This window comes from Ambystoma mexicanum, chromosome 2q (genome assembly GCF_040938575.1).
Source record: "Ambystoma mexicanum isolate Mex_15411 chromosome 2q, UKY_AmexF1_1, whole genome shotgun sequence".
In the NCBI taxonomy this organism is placed as follows: Eukaryota; Metazoa; Chordata; class Amphibia; order Caudata; family Ambystomatidae; genus Ambystoma; species Ambystoma mexicanum.
Window position 1 is genome coordinate 482,062,535 of NC_090924.1, and position 21,301 is coordinate 482,083,835.

Here is a 21,301-nt window from a genome sequence, read left to right on the forward strand (position 1 = left end):
TTAGTAATACGCAGTGAACAAGTGTTATTGCCCCAAAGTTCCTCTTCAGTGGCTCAATAACATCAAATTCACATAACTTAAGGATCTGCATGGCCGGAACCTTAGAGAACAGCATCACCATAGTAGATCTATTAATGAAATACATTCTTGGTCTTATGTTCAGGTTTTTCACTCAATGTTACCACTCTTAAATTAACTTCAACCGGAGGAGTAACAATAGGCACGACGTCCTCATTAACTCTCGTAGTCATAACTTTGTTTTTACAAGTATGGTGATGATTACATGAACTGACCGCCGTGCTATCAAGATCACTCGAAAAAGAGTTAGTCCTTTCACTATTCTGAATGCCATCCTTGGTCGTACTAGACTTGTTATCTTGTAAGAGCCAACTGTTAAGTATGCCTGTTTTTGCTTCTTGTCTTTTTCTACGTCGATAGGCTTGTTTCTGTGAACGCCTAGTATTACGTTTAAGATCATTTAGTGAGGTTGCAGTAGAGTTGAGCGGGTGAACAGGTGGATTTTGTACTTCCTGCATACACGACAGATTGTATTTTGTCAGTCGACTGTTTTTTCAACCTGTCTTCTAGCTTGCTTACGAGATAAATAGGTAACAGGAGAACCAACCATAGAGGCCAAAGGACCTACAGGCTCTAAAATCACCACTGATCTGTTCACAATACATTCATCCATATTAACCTGTGGCTCAGCTGTAATAGGAACCTTGTTATTGTTGGGGGAGATTTGTTGTAAAGGTTTTTCCAAAATTCCGCTATGTTGTACTGATTGAGTATAAATTCTGTCGCACAGTTTTAACAGCGAAGTGAAGCAAATTCATAGATGGAATTAGGTTGTTTGATACAGGGATATTCACATTCTGTTGGGAGACATTGTGATCAATCTCAATCGCCTCTTTCTGACCCATATTGTTTTCCGGTACATCCTCAAGATTATCGTTGGAATGAGAGCTAGAATGGTTAGAGAGAGGAAAAAGGGAAGGCGTGCTAGATAACCTAGGATAAGCACACTGCCGGTTATTTTCTTCCATCGAACCGCATTGAGCGAGATCCGACATCACTGGTTCCTTGCTGTTACTAACCATTTCGGCTGCAGCCCTATTAGAGCCACAAAGTCTGTCACATAAGACTAGCAAAGAGTAGTCATCAATTGCTCCAAAGGAGGGGATAGACACTAAACTCAGGTTACCGCTACCCTCCCGAGCATGAATTTGTACAGTAGTCTTTATAGGTGCTTCGACAGCCCCCACGTCAATGCCTTCATTTCCTGGTTTAAAAAAAGTCCATAATTTGTCCCGTAGTTCTTCTCGGCAGGATGATGTATTTTCTTGGAGCATTGTTAGAAGGTGGTCTCGGTGATTTGGGAGGAGCGACCCTTCCCGCTGCAATACAGTCTTCACGATTAGAACTCGACGCTTTGCCATAAGGTTTGGTTTTCCTAAGGGTGTAGTGCTTGCTTTGACTTTGAGCTTTACCTGGCATATTTAGGCTAATTGGCGAAAATACGCAGTTTGTCTGAGCGTATAATTACAAAGCACTTGGCGACGTAATGGACAGAAACAGCTGATATAGTAAAGCAGAATATCAAACGGGATAACCTATGAAATATAATGTCATCAGATCGCTCACCTAGAAATAGAGGTTGAAAAAAGACCAAATCTTCACACGAAGGTAGAAAGCAGATACAATCCGATCTGATGTGCACATTTAACACTGCCAAACAATCTGCCACACACTCCATCACCATCCATAAGAAGTCCATAATCCATCAATGTGTATTAAGTGGGAGCATGTGCAGTGATTCGACCCTCCTAGACTCCATAATGTCAATGATAGATGATGCTTTGATGTCAGTTGATGATCCCCCACATCATCCTATGTGGAGATTTTAATATGCACCTTTTAGCGAGGGGTTGGCCCTGCACAAGATGTTACTAGGAACTGGGCAGCAACATGGATAAGTGAAATAAGTGCATGAGGGCTGACAATGCTAAATGGTCAGACTAAGGAAGATATCCCGGGATCAAGTAAATGGTCGATGGAGGAGCAACGGGATTGTATAGACTATTGCTTTGTTTCCCCAAATGTTTCGGTAGCTATTGAACAGTTCATGAGATGCGGGCCAGTGACACCAACTTACTATCAATAAGCTGGGTGGTGGGTCAACAGGACAAGACAGAAGTGGTCCCTAGCCAGAATTAATTAACATGGGGGAAAAATAGGCTTAGAATCAAGTCATCGGAAGTCCCTCACATTGTCGGTCAGTTTGAGCATTTTATACTGGATAATCCCTGGGAAACTGAGTATGCCTGGATTCTATAGGCCTACAGAGAAGAATGTGCCCCAGGTGGGAAGACTGACTTTGTCCCATTACATAGGTTCAACCAGAAAGTAGTGATAGCTAGGAAGGCATTTAGAGAATACATGAGATTGTTAAAAAGACAAAATAATGATCCGTCTGGCATCTTTAAAAAGAAAAGGAAACAAAAAGGTATCACAATTGGCTGCAAGCAACTAAAGCAGCCAGGCTCCAGTATGATGCAGAGCATATGCTACGGGTGCTTTGTAAAAACAATACTAGTCATCTGTGGGAATGACTAAATAATGGGGAAAAGACTAAATAATGGGGAAAATTTAAGCCAGCCCATACTCTAAATCAAGTGATGGAAGCCAGTTGGGTGGAGCGTTACACCAAGCTCTTCTCTAAAAGGGGAGTGGGGGGTTGCCTAAGGCGAGGTCCCTAAACCAAGTGGAAGTTGGGCATTTAGCTTTGACAGAGGAAATTAAAATAATGGTCTCAAAGTTAAGGTCTTCGAGAGTGGCAGGTCTTGATGGCTTGGCGAATTTTGCCCTGAAAGGAAATGTTGATGCTTGGGCCAATCTCACAGTAAAGATATTTAATCAGGCTTTAGTAACCAAGCAGATACCCTCTACATGGATAGAGGCAATATTGATGCAAATCGTGAAGAAAGGCGATCGTGGCGTTCCTAAAAACTATCACCGATAGCCCTCTTGACACTGTGGGTAAACTGTTTGCAGGAATACTATTAAGGGACCTAGATGGGTGGGTAGAACAATCTGGTTATATGGACCCTGGACAGACAGGTTTTGTGAAGGGGGTTGGTACTTCATTAAACCTCTTCCTGCTAAATCTCCTGAAGCTCAGATCAATTGAATCTAAAAGGAATGTTTATCTGGCCTTTATGGACCTAGAGCAAGCTTCTGATGGAGTAATGTGTAGGAGAATTGTGGCCTGAAGCAAAGATGTTTGTTCCCTAGCGCCTGTACTGTTAAATCTTTACATGGCTGGTTTTAGGGAGTCCCAACAAGCGATCCGAGCCCCCTGACCCCTGAAAATTGGTGAGATGGACCTGCCCTGGGTCCTCTATGCAGATGATTTGGTCTTCATTGACCAAACGCTGATTGGACTCCAATGTAGACTAGATGTTTTTAATCTAGTATTTAGAACTGAATGGTATGCAAGTCAATATAAAGAAATCTAAAGTCCTCATTATGCCATCGGACCACAAAAAGCATAAGGGATGTTGATCATGGAGAGGGGGGGACGGAAAGATTGGAAACAGTAGACTCTATAACGTACTTAGGCACCATAATGAATAGAAACCTGGATGAGAGTGCACACCTAGCAATGCTGCGGGCCAAGGTCGGGAGATTTGCGACTCAGGGAGTGGCACTGCATAGGAAATATGGGGCCTTCTCAGTACTCCCAATGTTGATGTTCTATAAACAAGAGGTAATGCAGATACTCACTTATGGCTCTGAATCGATCCTCAATATATCATGGAAAGAATGGGGTGTTCTGGACGGCCCGTTTTGGAGGAAAGTTCTGAGGCTCCCAACCTCCCTCCCAATGGCTTGTATTCGTTTTGAGCTGGGGCTTCAGTCGATGGAATTAGTAGTGGCCTGGAAAATCATTTCCCTATACATTTCCCTATACAGAAGTGTATGATCCCAGATAATTCACACACCTTTGAAATCCTGAGAAAGAAGGATTTAGCCCCGGCAGACATTTGAAATTTGGAAGGAGAAATGTGGTAATCACCTAAAAGCATGTGATATAACATCAGATTCACTAACCAAAAACCCACTGAAGGCCAAAAAAAGGATGCAGGGGCTTGACTGGATTAACACATTGCAGTCTCAAAGCTTTTAGAGATAATCTCTGGCCCTAACTCATGAACGAAGGGGATTAAATCAAATACCAGGATACCTGCAAAAGTTTCCTTCCACCCACTATCAGGATCTGTTCATGTGGTGTCCCATAAACATTCTCCTAACTGAAGAGGTATTATTAGTAAGAAAGCAGATTTCGGAGGCTGACTCATGTTGCAGATATTAAGGAGACAAGAGACCCTATTTCATCTGGTAACCAGCTGTAAGGCCCTGGCAGAAGTCAGAACGTGATATTTGGAAAGGTATAATAAGCAGAGTCGCTCACAGCAAAAGAATAGTGGGATATGGTTTTAATTGGCGAAAAGACAAGTTTGGTCTTAGCGCTAATGGAATTCGTAAAATGTGCTCTTAAGGACTGGATGACCAAGGGTGGCAAGAATAGGTAGTTCTTTATCTTTTTCTTGATTTGTGTTTTAACGATGGCCATCTTCTGCTAGGAATTTTTAAGGGGGGGCTTTTTTGATTATGTTGGATGTATAAAGGAGGTTTTATTTTGTTGAGTGATGATGAGAATGTAATGTTATGCAGAACTTTTGTAAAAGGTTTTATTGCAATAAACCATAAACAAAAAAACAAACAAAAATATTAAACCCCGAGCTGAAAGAAAGCGTGACTCATAATAAAGCCCTGGCAAACAAGTATACCAGGTGAAGTTAAGTATCTGCATAACAAATTGTTTGCGTAACAAAATCCTGGCAGGAAAGTATACCAGGTGTAGTTTAATATTTGTGTAACCAAGTACTGGCAGGAGAGTATACCAGGTGAAGGTTGATGTTTAAAGTCCTGGTAAGCTGGTACACCAAGTTAAGTGAAAGTTAAGTGAAAGTTAGGCATTTGTGTAACAAGGCCTGGCGAGTGAGTGTCCCAGGTGAAGACCAAATACCTATTGTAAAATAACTTGAAGGCCATGCCCTTAAATGATTTAACTAACTATTGTGAAACTTTACAGAGAAGGATTGGCAATGTGCAAAAGGGGAAGAGAAAGTTGAGGAAGGGAACCGATACCACAAGGGAAGTGAATATACTGAGGGGAGAGAGTAACTCTGGTGACATTTGATACAAGGAATTTGGGGAAGGAAGCTGATCCTTGAAACTGTGAAGATTGTTTGTTAGAAACCTTTTTGTTGGATTTGAACTTTTGTGTTGAACTTGAACATTTGGAAAACTCAACAGTCAACACCCTTACACCTTGGAGTTCATTTAGAGTTTGAGGGCCAGAATAGGATTATGGACACAAGACAACCCTTTTGTTTGAACATCTTGACACTGGACAGATTAATTAGTTTTGGTTGAGGTATGGAATTTCCTCCTAGATTAAGGGCTAGTGAGGTATTTTCCAACCCCCATTTATGTTAATAAAAGGTTGTAACCACAAACATGTCTCCTCTGTGTCCGCTTCTCATTCTTGGCTCCTCACACAACCCAGCCCCACAACAAAGGAGAAATAGTTTGGGACCTGATCGCGGGTTGTGATGAGAAGATGAGGGAAGAGCAAACTATTCCAAGATATAAGTTTGCGTTTCTTGATTGAAGTTGCATGCCAGAAGAGGCTAACTGTAGAACAGATGTGGAAAAGAAGAAGATAGCAGATAGGTAAGATCTAGCAAATATAAAGAGATGTTGTAGTAAGCCGAAATGGTGAGGTCAAAGCATTGGCCAATTCTACAGGAGGAATATACAATTGATTTAGTGGTTGGAATGTATGGACAGGGTCGGGGAGGATAGATATAATCCTTTGTTTTGAACAGAATGTAACCAGTTAAGTTTACTGTATAAACATGTTGACATGTGAATTTAAACGCAATAAATGTTAATACAAAAAAGAAAAATCCTTTAACAGTGAGAGTTATTCTCTTCTTGCCAGCTGACTGGCTGTGCAGCACTGCAGGAGAAACAAAAAGATAGGAGGAGAAACTGCTCATAAGTAGGAGAAGACAGGGTCTAGAGGAAGCCTGAAAACACCCCGCTTTGTGAGGACCAAGCAGAAACTGAAGTACATAGTATGGCGATTCGAGCAAAGGAGGCTAAACTCTCAGTCCATGTCTGAAACCGAACATGTGTGCAAATGCCTGGAGGCACCGAAATTAGATCACCCAGCAGACTGCATGGAATAGGTGCTACCACTAGCAGACCAGGAGGAAAGAGCCAAACCCTGCCAAACCTAACCAAAGCCTTCCAACCACCAAGCCTGTGCAGTGAGGGAAGACCAAGACACATAAGGGAGCGCACGAGAATAACGACAGGCGTATGCAGCCGCAACAGAGACAAACAAACAACCGATCCTCCTAAAGAAGCAGATTGGGGTGATCCTAAAATTCAAGAAGACTGCATCAACAAATGCCGAAAAATGAAAGGTTGCAGGTCTGGCACAAAAGGGGTGACCCAGAGAGTGAAACCATACACGAGCAGCGATCGTAAAAGCAGGGCCAAGCAGATGGATTCAACATCTGACCATTAAAGTGCAGAAATGCTGCACTGTCAGACAGATGCCTATTCCCAATATCTCAGAAGGAGAAGTTATTTAACCAATCAAGAACACAAATAAGTATTTCAAAGTGGGAATTCATGTCTATATTCCTAATGCATCTGAACATAGGGCTGTCTAATCTGTCAAAGAAAGTGAATGAGGGTTGCTTAGTGGCAATTGAATTCTAGTAAACTCCCAGTTTGCTGCTAGTAAATTCCAATATATTCCCCGTTTGTACAATACCAGGATATGTCCAGTCTGAACAATCTCAGTATGGTCCAATACTGACACATTTCACAATCTAATAATGCACCTAATTTCCAATCAATTTGATAATCCCAGTAGAATGCCCATTTAGCAATCCTGATGAACTCCAATTGACTGGCCCAGTATATTTCTCCCTAGTATAATCTCAAAGGATAATCCAGGTATATGGATAGTTTGGAAATCCCAGTATGCACCCAGTTTGACAAATGTATTTGCATAATCCCAGTAAATTCCCAGTTTGACAAACAAGTATATTCATATTTATAGAATTCCAATAAACCGATGCACATTGTGCACAATCCCAGTTTCATATTCCCAGTATTAACACTGACGCTATATTTTCAGTTTCACATCGCTGTGTACTGTATATTGACATCCAGTATACGCCATTTAACAATCCTACCATAATCCCACCATATACGCATTTTGTAAAATCACCATTTGACGTCAGTATAAGCGTTTGTGACGTTCTCAGTAACTTTTTCAGTTTGCACAATTGCAACATATTCCAACTTTTATGAACCAGGTGTCAAATGTTCTCAGGTTGCAAAGTCACACCATATATACATGCAGCAGAGACAACCCCAGTATGGAACCGGTTTCACAATCCCAGCATTTGTGAAATCTCAGTATATTTCCAGTTTATTAGGCTAGTCAACATTGTACAGGCCCAGTGTTTAGCCATTTTGTTTAGTCTCCCAGTATACACAATTTCAGTATACTCTCATTTCAGAATTACTCAAATACAGTATGCTCTCAGTTTGCAAAATCACAGTACATTCCCACAAATAAAATCCCACAATTATATCCTAAATTTAGGACACCTCTGTTTATTCACATTGTAGTGATACCAGCCAACTTCCAGTTATCAGAACCACCATATTATTCCACTTTGACAACCACAATATACTACCCTGAAAAATCTGAAGTCAGCTCCAAATAACATGCTGCTGAAGAAGACGTGCTTGCACAGCTCAAATTTAAAAGACAACACATATCAATACCTCCCCAAGATGGTAATGGTAGATTGGTGTGATGATAAATGGTAGTGTGATGACACTTGGTGCACATCACCTTGCCAGCTTCTCATAATCATAGAATGTTTTCTATATGTCTGCAAATTAGACGCATGTTTAGGAGAAGCTGTCATTCTGATGCTGTGACCCTAGGAAACCAAAAGTTTGAAAGAAATGAGTGCAGGATTCGTGAACTTAATTTAACATAAATTTTTGAGGATTCAACTGAAAACTTTCACGACCCTTTGTGTGTTAGAGGTCCTCCCCGCTATCATAATTATCTTGTTCACAGAGTGTACAAAGACACTCACATCATAGACTTAGAGTCTTTCAGTTTAGAGATTTTATTTCAGATCTTACTACTGTGTGCATGAGCTTAGGAGAAGCACATTTTCAATGGGCAGGCTGGAACTGGGGTTCTTTAGCTCACGCTGATAACGTAAGGTTCTGTTCATTTCTGTACCATCCTTTGTTAAAGTTGGAACTGTTAGGCAGAAACTTTTGCAGTTCCCTTAGGGAACACTGCAAAAGATTTAAGACTACAGGTGTTGGCAGTAAACCCACTTGGTAGCAGTCTGTACCACCCAGATTTACCTGGTAGCTGTGGCTGAGCAGTCAGACTTCCCTCAAGAAGAGTTAGACAGTATGGACAGAATGCAAAGTATACACAATAGGCACTCAGACACAATAATACAAGCAAACACTGACCAGAGCTTTGGTATCAAAGTATATAATTATTTATTTAAAAACACACGGTTTGAAACACTCCAGCACTCTTGTTGTAAAATATTCTAAACACAGTTACTATTGTAATATGTACACCCCTTTTTCCTTTTCAGGTAAGTCACAGTAAACACCACTTATTTTCATACAGAGGTGAGCGCTTAACTAGATGGCACTCCAATAAGTTTGTGAGAAAGGGAGGGAAAAAGACAGAATATGGAAAGGTACACCACTTTAAGATTCAGGAACACTATTAGCAAGGCAGAAGAGCAAAAGTCACTGGTGAGCCAAAGTCCAAAGGCTGGGCCCACTCTTAGAGAGCAGAACACTAATGCGCCCAAGATCACATAGTTACTCTAGGCTTAGAAAGTCTTGCTGAGAGCTCAAAAAGAGTTTAGAGAGGCTTAGGAAAGTTTAGCCAGGGTGTCCCAGGCTAACCCAGGTCCGAAAGCCTGGGGCTAAATCTACCCCGTACAGTCGGTAGCAAGGGAAGCCAGGCGGGACACGGTACCTTAAGTGGGAAGGATCCTCCAGCGGTGGCAGTTGTTCCTGGCAGTGGGTGCAAGGTGGGTCGTCGTCCAGGGGAAGAGAAGATCTCGACTTGGAGGAAGGATGAAGGTCGTTGCACTACCAGGGAAGAAACCAGCCGCAGAGTTTTCCGGTTAAAGGTGGTACCTTTGTTTCGCGGTCGTGGTAAAACGTGGTATCCCGGTTGCCGGGGTGCTTGGCACAGGCAAGGCAGCCACGAGGTACGTCGGGAAGGCGAAAAGATGGTGAAACTGGTTATCCCCACCAGTCAAAGGAAGAAGACTCTCCGGCGGGAGATCTCCTCTGTCGTTGGGAAAAGTGGTGAGGCGGTCCAGCAGGGCTCCACCGGTGGTGGTGTCGTGGCAGGTCGGCTCAGCTTCTCCCTCGTCGGATTCTTAGGTCCTGTGGCGACTTCTGAAGTTCCAGTCCCCAAAGCCCTGCTTCTATGCAGAAAACCCCATTCACTCAGCCTAGCTGTCACTCAAACATGCTAAGTGGTGAGCCGGCCGGCTCACCACTTGGGCCAATCAGGACGGAGTGCGACTTGAGTTGCCTAGGCAACTCAGTCCAGGGTGCCTAAATCCCCCTCCACCCCTCCTAAGTACCCCAGACAGGCTGGCACCACTTTGGAGGGCTTCTGTGGAGAAGCCCGCCAAAAAGTGGAACAAAGGGCTCGACTTGGGTTGGAGTCACAGGAGAGAACACAAACGCCATTTTAGAATCAAGTTTTGGCAAAAAATACCAACCAGAGAATTAATATTAATTAAATAAACCGGCGGTATGTTCGAGGCTACCGTAAATAATTAAATAAAGATAGTAGCCTAAAACAATGGGAAATCCCATAGGATAATATTCGCGGTTGAATATAAAAAGTAGTATCCACTGCCACCAGCCAAAACTCAATCAGGGGGGACGGAGACGTGCCCCCTCGACTAACAGACCCTGGGGCAATTGAATTGCCCCAGCCAGTAAGTCCACAATATGATGGTTTGTACTGGTTCTGTTCAGAATTTAAGACTAGTAAAGTCAATGGTGACTTTACATGCCCTGGGAGACAGTAGTCAGTCCCAGGGTATGGAGTCTATACTGGGGGGTCACTATGACACCCCTGTGTCACTGCACTGAGGGTGCTGTGTAACACTTACCAAAAACACATGAAACCCTATGGAGTAAAAGACCCCATAGCCCATTAAACACATCTAGATTCAACGAAACACACTCAAATCATGCCCAAGAGTGAGGGTAAAAGAGTCTCACTCTTGGCAGGAGAAAAAAATAAACCCCAAAAATCCAGCAAAGCTGCTGGGGGACTCACTAGGTTAGGAAATTCAGCCTAAACAGAGAATTCTCCCTAACAGGAACCACTTCAGTTAAGGATGAAATTAACTGTCACTTGTGAAATAGGCAAGGCTCCCTTGGCTTTCATGTGGAGCCAGATGCTACACCACAGCAAAATGGACAAGTCACAACCAGGCATTTTCTACCAAGACTTCTAGAGCAGGCCAGGATCTGTAAGGTTTTATTAGCTGAAAACTGCAATGTGCGTGTTATTCAGGGCACTGTGGTTATCAGAAAAAGCATACTAGCAATGGCAGGAGGGGGGAAAAACTAAAATGGAAACAATACTATTTATTTGATATGTATCATCATTTTGGCAAACAGCATTTCAGTCTTTTATGGTGCAATGGCTTATCAACTTCAGGGAATAGCAGGAAAAGCAAGATATTACAATTCCTGTTAAATTTAGATACTGCAGCTTACTTACTGTAGGGCTGGTGTCTGGACTTTTGAAGTAGGCAAGAAGTATTTCAAATATCCTTGGCAAACAATCACTCTTGACTGAAACACATAAAAAGCTAGGTTTAAATAAATTCAAATTACTTAATTCTCAATACATCTTAAAACAGTTGTCAAAGAAACTCACATTTAGCCATTACAGCTACATCTTTTCAGTTTCATGCCAAATATTGAGAAAGCCAATTGGCATCCAACTCGTATGTTACATATTACTGATGAATACCAGGTCTGGCCATCAAAAACCAAGGTACTTGCAACATTTCCAGGTTTTACCAAAACTCTAGATGCTTGCACAATTACCATCCAATGTCCACCTTCTCCAGTCATTCTTAACGATTTGCCCATTTAGCATAGCAGTGCAAGGCAGAAGAGAACTGGAAACATGAAGCCTGGGGGGTACGGTTCATTTTTTGGCCCTTAGTGACGTGGCCCAAGCCCACAATGCATTGGCACCAACTTCAAGAACAAGTAAACTCAATACCAACCTCTCCCCCTCTCCCACATTCTCAAGTATATATAGGACACCTTACTGACATTATGCAACATATCTTTCAGTTATGTCTGTGGCAATTTACACCCGGACCTAGGAAACTTTGCCACATACCAAACATAGGACAATAATTTCAGCAGGATAATATATTGTGAACGGGAAAGCTCGGATTTGAGCTCAGGTTTCATTGGGTCCCAATTTGTAGTTTGAAAGCGGGCTGCATCACCTCCCACCCGATCCCTTCTTTAGTTGGATACCAACGTAAAGAGGTGATGAAGGTAGAGAATTAATTGGTAGAACTGAGTCATTGTTGAGACAGGGGTTCTGGCTTCGCGGTCATAGCCAAACATGAGCTGGCTTGGCAAAAGACCCATACCGGGCTTCCAGCCTCCTCACCGCACAACACACAACTCATAACTGGCCCGTATCTATGCAACCCCCGCAACATAAGACCCTCATTTGGCATCCTGCCTCTCCACCAGTGCTCTTTTTATGTATGGTAAAAAATAGTATTTATAGATTAACACTAACATAAACCCATATCAGGGAGACTTTTTGTACAGATAGTTAAGGAAAATAAGGCAGTGACAAAAAGTGATGTGCTTAGGATCACATAACGTATGAAGTGTGAAAGGTGGGGATTTGAGCCCTGTCTTCCTGGTTCCAAAGATTACAATTTAGAGAGCAGGAGAGACCTCAATCATCATCTCCTATTCAGCTTCAATATTAGAAAACACAAAACACGTTCTGCAAAGTTCTTATTCGAGGGGTGAACTAGTACACCGTTCAATAAATTTAGCTTTCAAAGCAGCAACATATCTACAAGAGGAAAGCCTATTCATTGTTTATATACTGAAGCAAAAACATCTTACAGTACACACAAATGTGCAGACTAAGATTATACTTCTAATGAAAACTCAATCTAATTATAATCTTAATATGTAAAATTGTGTGTACTTTAAAATCACCAAGTCACATGATAAAGAAACCTGAAAAATATAAGTTGTAATTAAAACATATGTTAATAAAGCAAGTATACATAACTTTGTCAGAAAAAAAGAAAGGGTTCAAGCCAGTCCCAAAATCGGGTGCAGTGGCATGCAGGTCAGGCAAAGATCTCAGTCAATGAACAGGATAACCTTTCCAGATGTGGACCTTTATTTATGTATTTATATACAGGAGGAACAATGCCCTTTTAGGAGAGGGATGACTGTGGCTGTTTGAAAACAGGGGGAAAGCAAGTGGAGTCAAAGGACAGGTTGAAGAGTTTAGCGAGGTCAGAGGCCACTATAGGGGCCATAGGCTTGACTAGCTGAGGACCAAGAGGGTCTGATGGGGCACAAGAGGGGTTAGTCGTCATCAATAGAGATAACACTTCATCAGTATCAGTGTGACTGAAGTGGGAGATGGAGGCAGAGGATGATGGTAGAGTAGGCAGAGTGTAAAACGTAGGAGTGTGAAGAAGGTCTCAGGAGAGAATCTCTAACTTTGGTAATGTTTGCAGCAAAGTATTCAGCTAGGTCATTAGCTGTGAGAGTGGAGTTGATAGTCATAGACTTATGAGTGAGAAGTGATTTTAGGGTGCCCTTTAGCCAACGAGGATGGGTGGATTGAGAGTCAATGAGGGCTAGGTAGAATTCCCTTTTAGTTTTATCAAGAGTATACTTGAGAGAGTTCAAGGCAGAGAGGTAGAGATGCAGGTCCTCATGCGAGTGGGTACGCCTCCATTTGCACAGCAGCCGACGCATGTCTGTGCATAGAAAGCGTATGAATTGAGGATGCTGACACTTCTGGGTGAAAGTAAGCAGTAGGAAGTGAGAGGAGAATGAGTCATATAGTAGGGGTTTTACGCTTTAGAAAGCAATGTTGGTGGAAGAGGTAACGGGGCGAAAGAGGAGAGGGGAACTGTAGGTCAGAGAGAAAGGGGGAATGGCAGAAGGTTTAAATTTCCTTTTGGTAATAGGTGAAGCAAGTGGTGAGGAGAGGTCAGAGGGTAGAAAGGAGATGGTAGTGGAAACAATTGAGTGATCAGATATGGATGGTGTGACAGTAGCATTAGTGGCTGAGAGAGAAGTGGAGATAAGAGATCCACAAAGTTAGCCCGTGTGGCTGGGTAGGTTATGGATAGAGTGGAGAGTGGGGTCATTAAGAAAAGACCGGAGTTCAGATTTCTGAGAAGTGGTTGGAAAGGGAAGGTTAGAGTCACCTAAGAGAATGAGTTGACGTTTAGTGGAAAGAGAATCAAGGAGTTGCCCAAGTTCATCAAAGAATGGTGCAGTGGGACCAGGAGGGCAATAGATCGAGATGATGTGAACCGAGTGAGGCAGAGCAATTGTAGAGATGGTGAATTCAAAATAGATAAGAGAACATGGCAGTGGAGATTTGTGAGGCATTGAGGCAGGATGAAAGTAGGTGCCCAACGCCTCTACCTCTGCCAGTCAGTCAAGGAGAGTGAACAAAGGATAGTTTGTAGTCGTGTAGGAATGCCACAGTTCCCTCTGCCTCATTGGCCAAATGTTTCTCACCCATTACCCGCCAGTGTCCTTCCCTTGCACCACTTTCTCGATGACCCCATGTTTGTTACACTTACTTTCAGATCTCTCTTCCCTTACCTACCACGCAGCCCCTTCCACTTGCTCTCACTGCTCAGTCACAAATTCCTTGCCAGTCATCCCTTTTAACTGCACATCACACCAATCCCATTACTTGCCCCTCACTGAATTCTGTTTCCGTGGCTCACATGTAGGCAACCATGATTTGCCAGTCAGCCTGTGCCAGACACGCTGCAAACTCATAGTAAGGGTCTTGCTGGTTATTGTGGCTATGGGGTATGCACTTGGACAATGAGAAAGATGCTGAGGGAACTTGGCTTTTATCATGCTCCCAAGATGCACTTTCTCGGAAAGTCAGCTGCAAATTTCAATTCCTAGAAGCAGAGGGAACTGCAGGGGGGAATCCGCCTGGGATCTGGTGATGGAGAGGGAGCATGAGTGACCTACTGGATTTGTGTGCTTTCAAGTAAGATGGTGGCAGTGGAGAGAAAGAGAAAGAAATAATACAATTTAGGGGGTGTCATTCAGAGTTGGGTAATATCGGTAAATTAGAAGTATTTAACAAATACCTCAGATTTTACCATCCACCTCATTTAGGTTTCATCAAATACTATAAGGGGCATTCCATGGGACTACCAGCAGTGGTATTGTATGCAGACTTTCTGCAGAAAATCCATCTATTTTATTTTTAAAGGCCATGTAAAGGTGTGAAAAAGTGGGCATCTCTGATTGCACCCCCCTCTCACTGCCTTACCCATTTAATGCATAAAAGTCTCAGAATGTACCTTTTTGTGCATGGTTAGGAGCCACTACTGCACACAATCCATTTATTCCTTCACATTGATGGTGAAAACGGGCAAAAGAAATGTTAAAAAACGTGTTTAGGTTTCCACTGACTGAGGTGGGTTTTTGAAATAACACTAAAAGGTATTCCAGAAATACCACCTCTGCTGGTTGTAAACTTTGAATAGAGTGTAGCTTCAGAAATACCCCTGGCAGAGGGGGTAACCTTCTACTGAGGCATTTCATTAAAAAAAAATCCACCCAACTCTGAATGCCCGCCTTAGTTTTTAGTCTACTAATAATTAATTCCTGAATGTTACATCTTTTTGTGTGTGCTTTTTAACTGTGCCCAAAAGTAGGTAGCTTAAACAATCGAACACCCATATCTATTATAGTAAAATCCATGGGTGTCTATTTAAAGGTTCTTCTACATTCCTTTTTAAATAAACTCACTAGTGATAAAGAAATTCCCCAGAACCTAAGGGAAGCATTCTTACAGAATGAAACTCTAATAAGATATGGACACTTCCGTCCTTGTCAATTAGGAGTCATGATAAGCTGCTGTGGATTGTGGTGTATGGTGTGCAGTGGTGCCAACATCACAATCCAGGGACACAGAATCTGTCATTAAAATGTGTACATTGCCGATGGGAAATGAGAACATGCCCCGGCAGCCTTGACTCTTCTCACTCACTCACTCACTCGCTCGCTCACTGTGGAGGTCCATGTGTGGGAGCCACCCAGGCAAATAGCAAACATTGCTGAAATAAGGATGATTTGTATTTTTTGGTATTTTATTTTGATTTATAGAGTGCTTTATGCCAAAGTGCTTAACAATAAAAAAAAATGATCACAGGGTGGTACAATTTAAAATAACCAGAAAGCCAAAAGGTTACAGAGAAAGTAAGTGAGTCTTAAGGCAGGAACGAAAGAGAGGATAGGAAGAAATTGAACAGAGGGAAAGAGGAAGTGAGTTCCTGTGAAGGGAGGCCAAGAAAGAGAAGCAGACTCAATCCATCTACACTGAAACCGAGCGGGCCTTGCAGCACTAGTTTCCTTTGAGGTAGACTGGATTCCAAAGGATTTTGTCTTTTCCAATGACCTTATTTACATTTTGCAGCTCTGCCCCAGGAGGCACCCCCCCTCTCTTCTCAGTCCGCCCATGGTACAAGGTTCCATTACGCTCAGTTAACATAGATATTCATTATGCTTAAATAGGAGAGCACAGGTTACGTATACCACACATTTCTGAACAAAGGAAATGCAGTTTCTAACAGTCTAACAATGGATAACTTCTGAAACTGGTGTTTTTCAAAAAATAATAAGTGTGAGGCTATGGACACCAACTTGACATTACATGAACTCAGTGAAAAGTACTCACTTTCTAAGACGGCTGTCTATATTTTGGTTGCAAACTGTGCACTATATGAAATCACAGTGTATCCGGTTTCTCAGTTAACCATCTTTTTCCAGTTTAGAAATCAATTGACCATGCTGGCATGGCAGCACAGAATGAGTGATAGTGCACACAACTACTGGCATAATTGTGAAATTCTGCTTCTGAAATACTTTCCGTTTTTTAAATTTCAAAAGAATAACACACTCATGCAAATCATCTAACAATAAAAGGCTAGATGTAGGTTTGTCCGATGCAGTAGCTTCACCTTTTGTCACCGCTAAAGGGAGCTATTGCCTTATGATTACATTGAGACAATGAATGACAATTTGCATATAGCTTTGCCTGTTGTCACCACTATAGGGAGCTTTTGGCTTAGGCTATATAGTGGTCCTACTGTGTCAATGAAAACCTGCACTTTGGCTGGTGTACATGGGCCTGTATGCTAGTTACAGTATAATTGGTTATGCTGAGATAGTTATATGACAGTCCACAACTGCCCAACCCACCCAACCCCCAACATCTTCCCCCACCGCCTCCTTCCCATATGTCTGATTCCCTGCCTCATCTAGGCCACATCCAGCAGCTGGGATATACAACGTCTAAACAACCTGTAGGTCATCACTAAATCTATGCTCATTTTTGCGTGCAACTCTTCATGGCGGCTTATCGTCCGAGGGGTAAAACACCACCTGTGCCAACACATTACAGGCCAATATCGTATCCCCCCCCTACTCTCCCTCCGCCCGGCCTCTGCTTTGGAGCCAGACTGTTGTTTCAGCTATTGCCCATCTTTTAAGATCTGCCAGCCATCTATCAACCCTAGGATCGTCTCTATCTTTCCATGCCAGCGCGCGCGTCAGCGCTTAGGGCTTTGTTCGGGGTATACTCCCAGCGGGCATACCTGCAGTTCGTATGTAAAGGTCATTATTTTCCACTTTGTGAGCTTGTTATATATCGCAGTCCAGTATCACTGCCTTATAGGACAGTTCCAAAATACACGAAGTAGCCCGCATTTTCAAACAGGAATCTATAACATCTAGAAGGATGGTCCAGGAATATTCTTGGCAGTTTCGCAGGGGTCATGTATGCCCTATGCAAAAGCTTATACTGCATTCATTTGACATTCCTTGATACCTTCCGAGGGTATAGAAGAATTCTGCTCCTGGTCCCATCTTCAAATGTTGTGCACAGAACGCTTTCCCACTCTAGTTGAATGTGGAGGTCACTTCCACCCTGCAGGGCGAGGAATGCTCCGTACAGAGTAGACGCCATACCCATGCTTCCCATTATCTCATACATTTTTGTCAGTAATGCATCAGTTTGTGGCTCAGCCAGAAAAGTTGGACAATGCTTCCTCGCTCGATTCGTCAATGTCGCATATCTAAGCAAATGTCATGGTGCCGGGCCATATCTTTCGACGACCTCCTTAAATGACATCCCCCACACTACCAGTCCCAAGACTTCCCATTTCAACACACTAGTTCCCATGTCCTTATCCAGTCCTGTAGCAAAACAAAAGAGGTGATGGCTGGAAGGATTAAAATTAATCATTACCTTCCAGACCCTCCAAACCATCGTTCTTCTCCTGCCAAACCATTAAAAAAGGGGAAAGACCATACGCAGATCAGGCTTGGTACAACCCCAAAGGGGTTTTTGCTTACCCAGTCCTGACCTGAAATCCTTTCCTTTGAACTATATTTCAAAAGTATGACACCCATTCTCGAGAGAGCACGTTTCTATATATCGTAGGCGCTCATGGTTAGTTTTCACAGTTTATGACAGGATTCTATGTCAAGACCGGAGGCTCACATTATGCTTCTCTTTCTTTTAATCTTTATACAAAAAAGCTCAGCAGCAAGGTGTTTTATGCACTTACATATAACAAAACTAATTCTGGAAGTGCGTTGATAAAATACATAACACAAAACTATTAAAGTACATATAAAGTTCATAACATCCATAGTATAGGGGGAATAACTTCAAATCCCATGATGCTCCAAAGGTCATCAGTGTCCATAGTCACGTGGTACTGTCCCTCCAATGAGTGTACAGGTGCTCCCATAACCAGTCCTCATCAAGAAATAACTTCCTCTTTCTTTGCTGCTCACAGCAAGAGTTAAGACATTTCTTATTCAGAACTGTTTATTCTTTACAATATGTATCTGTTTCCTAATGACGCTTATTTTCATGAGCGTATTGACTATACATATGATTTCGCTATATAACATTGACTAAGTTTGTCTTGTGTTTTCCTCATCATTGTGCACCGACGACAGCTGCTTCCTGCTGACGTCGGTGTCAATGAGGATAGAACGAACGTTTCGTCCGTGACAGTTCTAAATCTGTTAATTGTTTTCGCGGCCTCTGTTAAGACCGCCGCGGCGGCGCATTACCTTTTGTCTGCCCCCCCCAGCCCGGAATTATACGCGCGGGCTCTGGGAGGACCATACAGCCCACAGCTGGGCGTGACGAGCCAGTGCGGCACCAGGGGGAGCTCCCGCTCTCCCTGGTCCTTTTCTCGAGCTCTGACGCTCTTACGAGCATTTCCGTCATAACAGATAACTGTTAATGCGAGCGCTGGAGCAAGTCTTGTGTCATTTCATCTGAGATTTAAAAAAAAAAAAAGAGGATCGCTAGCAGCATCCATAGCACTCAGCTTGGCCTGCTCAGCATCCCATTTGCCAGACAGTGAGTGGAGGTGATACTCCTATACCATCACGTGTATTATTTAATTATTTAATAGATCTGGAACAATAAAGCTCTGGGCCAGTGAGAGAAGGTGATCAGCCCAGAAAGAAAAAAAAAAAAGAAGAGGGGTACAGTGATTTTAACATGGCAGCACACTACCCCCCTCAATCAAACCAGGAATGGTCAGAGGGAGAGGAGGACTGTTGTTACATAGATGAAGTGGCAATGGTAAGGAGCCTACAAAAGCTCCTAGGATCCGCTGTTGAAAACAGCGTACAAAAAGCTGTAACAGGTATGCTTCTACCGATACAGCAGCGCTTGGAAGACATGGAAGAGCGCAAGGGAGGTAAGAAGACCCAGAAAAGAAAACACCTTACCCAAGGGGGAAGTAGTCTGGCTCGTAAGAGCAAAAGCTCTATGACCCCCCCCAAGCCAGTTGATGCCTGACACTGCTGCACTATCTGACGCCTTCCCCAGGCTGAAACATGCCTTTATGACCAGGGAGGTAACCCATGTTTCCTTCCTCTACCCCGAGGAAGGAAACAGGGGTGTTGGACCCTCAAGCCCGGAGGGAGACAAGCAGGGCGCAGAAGATGAAGCAAACCCGGGATTATATGATGACGAATCATCACACTCTTCTTCAGAGGACGATACCGAGATTTGGGATTCAAAACCCTCAACCTCGAGGAGTGCGGCAGTCCCCATCCCCAAGGGAAACACCAGGGAACAACGTCCTACCGAGGGAATGTTTGACCCTTAAGATTTAATACATCCTAGGTCCACTGACTGGGAGCCATCAGTCAGGACAACGGAATACATGTTTAGCAGGCTACGTAAGCCTCTGGAGAAAGAAATCAGAGCAAGACTCAGGGCTGAATGTCCACGCCCTGAGATACCTCATAAAGTAGCGATGACACCAGAATTAGATTCCAAGATGATCACATTCATGGCGAAACATGTGAAAGACCCTAGAAAGGGGATAGACAGAGCCTGGAAGTCATGCCAGGATAAACTATTAGACGTTGCGGGTCCTCTCGCAAAAATATTAGATGTGGTAGAAGGAGCCTCCACCTCCTCAACTCCAATCGATCCGGTCATTCTCTCCGGGTGGGCTCAGAGAGCCATCTGCTTGCTGGGAAATGCGAGCTGCGCTATTTCTACCGAGCGCAGAAAAGGCATACTGTTCAAAATTGACTCGAAACTGACTGAATTGGCAAACACAGAGTCCGGCGCCGCCGTGCAAGGGCTACTCTTTGGTGATCCTTTTATGAAGGAGATGTCCAAGTTCGTAGGTACATTTACCGCCCTGGACAAGGCCCAGGCCTCTATCAAGAAGGTTTTCTCATCTAAGGTTTTCACCAGGGCCGGTCGAGGTCGCTCTTCCGGCCGTTATGCCTTCGACAGAAGACCTCAATACCAACATCAGGACACCTGGGAAGACCGTGCCGACACCTTCTTTCCCTCCAGAGGACGTAGCAGAGGCCGCTACTGGAGGAGAGGACCGAGGAACGGAACTCAACAACCCTCAGGTCAGTCTAACGATAACAGCTCCAGCGCCGCTCGCGCCCATTGGGGGGAGGCTAATATTCTTTTCAGAAGCCTGGGACGCTTTGTCAGGAGACGCCTGGGTCAGGGGTACAGCGCGCGGACTGCGACTAGAGTTCTTCGCGCAACCTTTTCAGTCCAGTCCCCCTGTCCCAATAATTATGTCCGAACTAGATCAGAGAGTGTTAGACAGCGAAATTCACAGTCTATTTCAGAAGGGAGAGATCCGGCCCTGCTCGGCCCCGGGCGGGTTTTTCAGTCCAATTTTTCTAGTGCGCAGGAAGGAAAAGGTAAGGCCTGTAATAAATCTGAAGGCACTCAACAAATTCATAGTATATCGCCATTTCAAGATGGAAGGCATCCACATGCTCAGGGACCTTCTCAGGCCGAGCGATTGGCTCGTGCGTCTAGATCTCAAAGACGCTTACCTCGCGGTGCCCATCCATCCGTAACACGTAGAGTATCTAAGATTTTCTTGGGATCGCAAAGATTGGGAATTTACGAGTCTACCCTTCGGTCTCTCTTCAGCTCCCTGGGCATTTATCAAACTATTGAGACCCGTAGTGGCGCATTTAAGAGAGCAAGGAGTCTGCCTGATAATTTACCTGGCCGATATTCTCATGGCTCAATCTCGAGAGCTAGTGCAGGAACACACCAAGCTAACCATAAGCTTGCTCCACAGTCTCAGCTTCCTCATCAACTGGGAGAAGTCAGTTCTTTGTCCTGCCAGGAATCTAGAATTTCTCGGGTTCATTGTAGACACCCAGAATTTGCAGCTTTGTCTTCCGGCTGCCAAGATACATTCAACCAAAAGGGAAATTCGCAGGTTCCTACAGA

General features: G+C 43.5%; 1 protein-coding gene across 3 annotated transcripts in view; it reads right to left on the minus strand.

Annotated features, from left to right (window-relative positions):
- BRAT1 (BRCA1 associated ATM activator 1) overlaps positions 1-21,301 on the minus strand; it is a 437,354-nt gene that overhangs the window by 184,205 nt on the left and 231,848 nt on the right. For all 3 annotated transcript variants that reach the window (XM_069647597.1, XM_069647599.1, XM_069647598.1), the window contains one exon: positions 10,976-11,049. In XM_069647597.1, the coding sequence (XP_069503698.1) occupies positions 10,976-11,049 (74 nt within the window). The remainder of the gene's footprint in view (positions 1-10,975; positions 11,050-21,301) is intronic.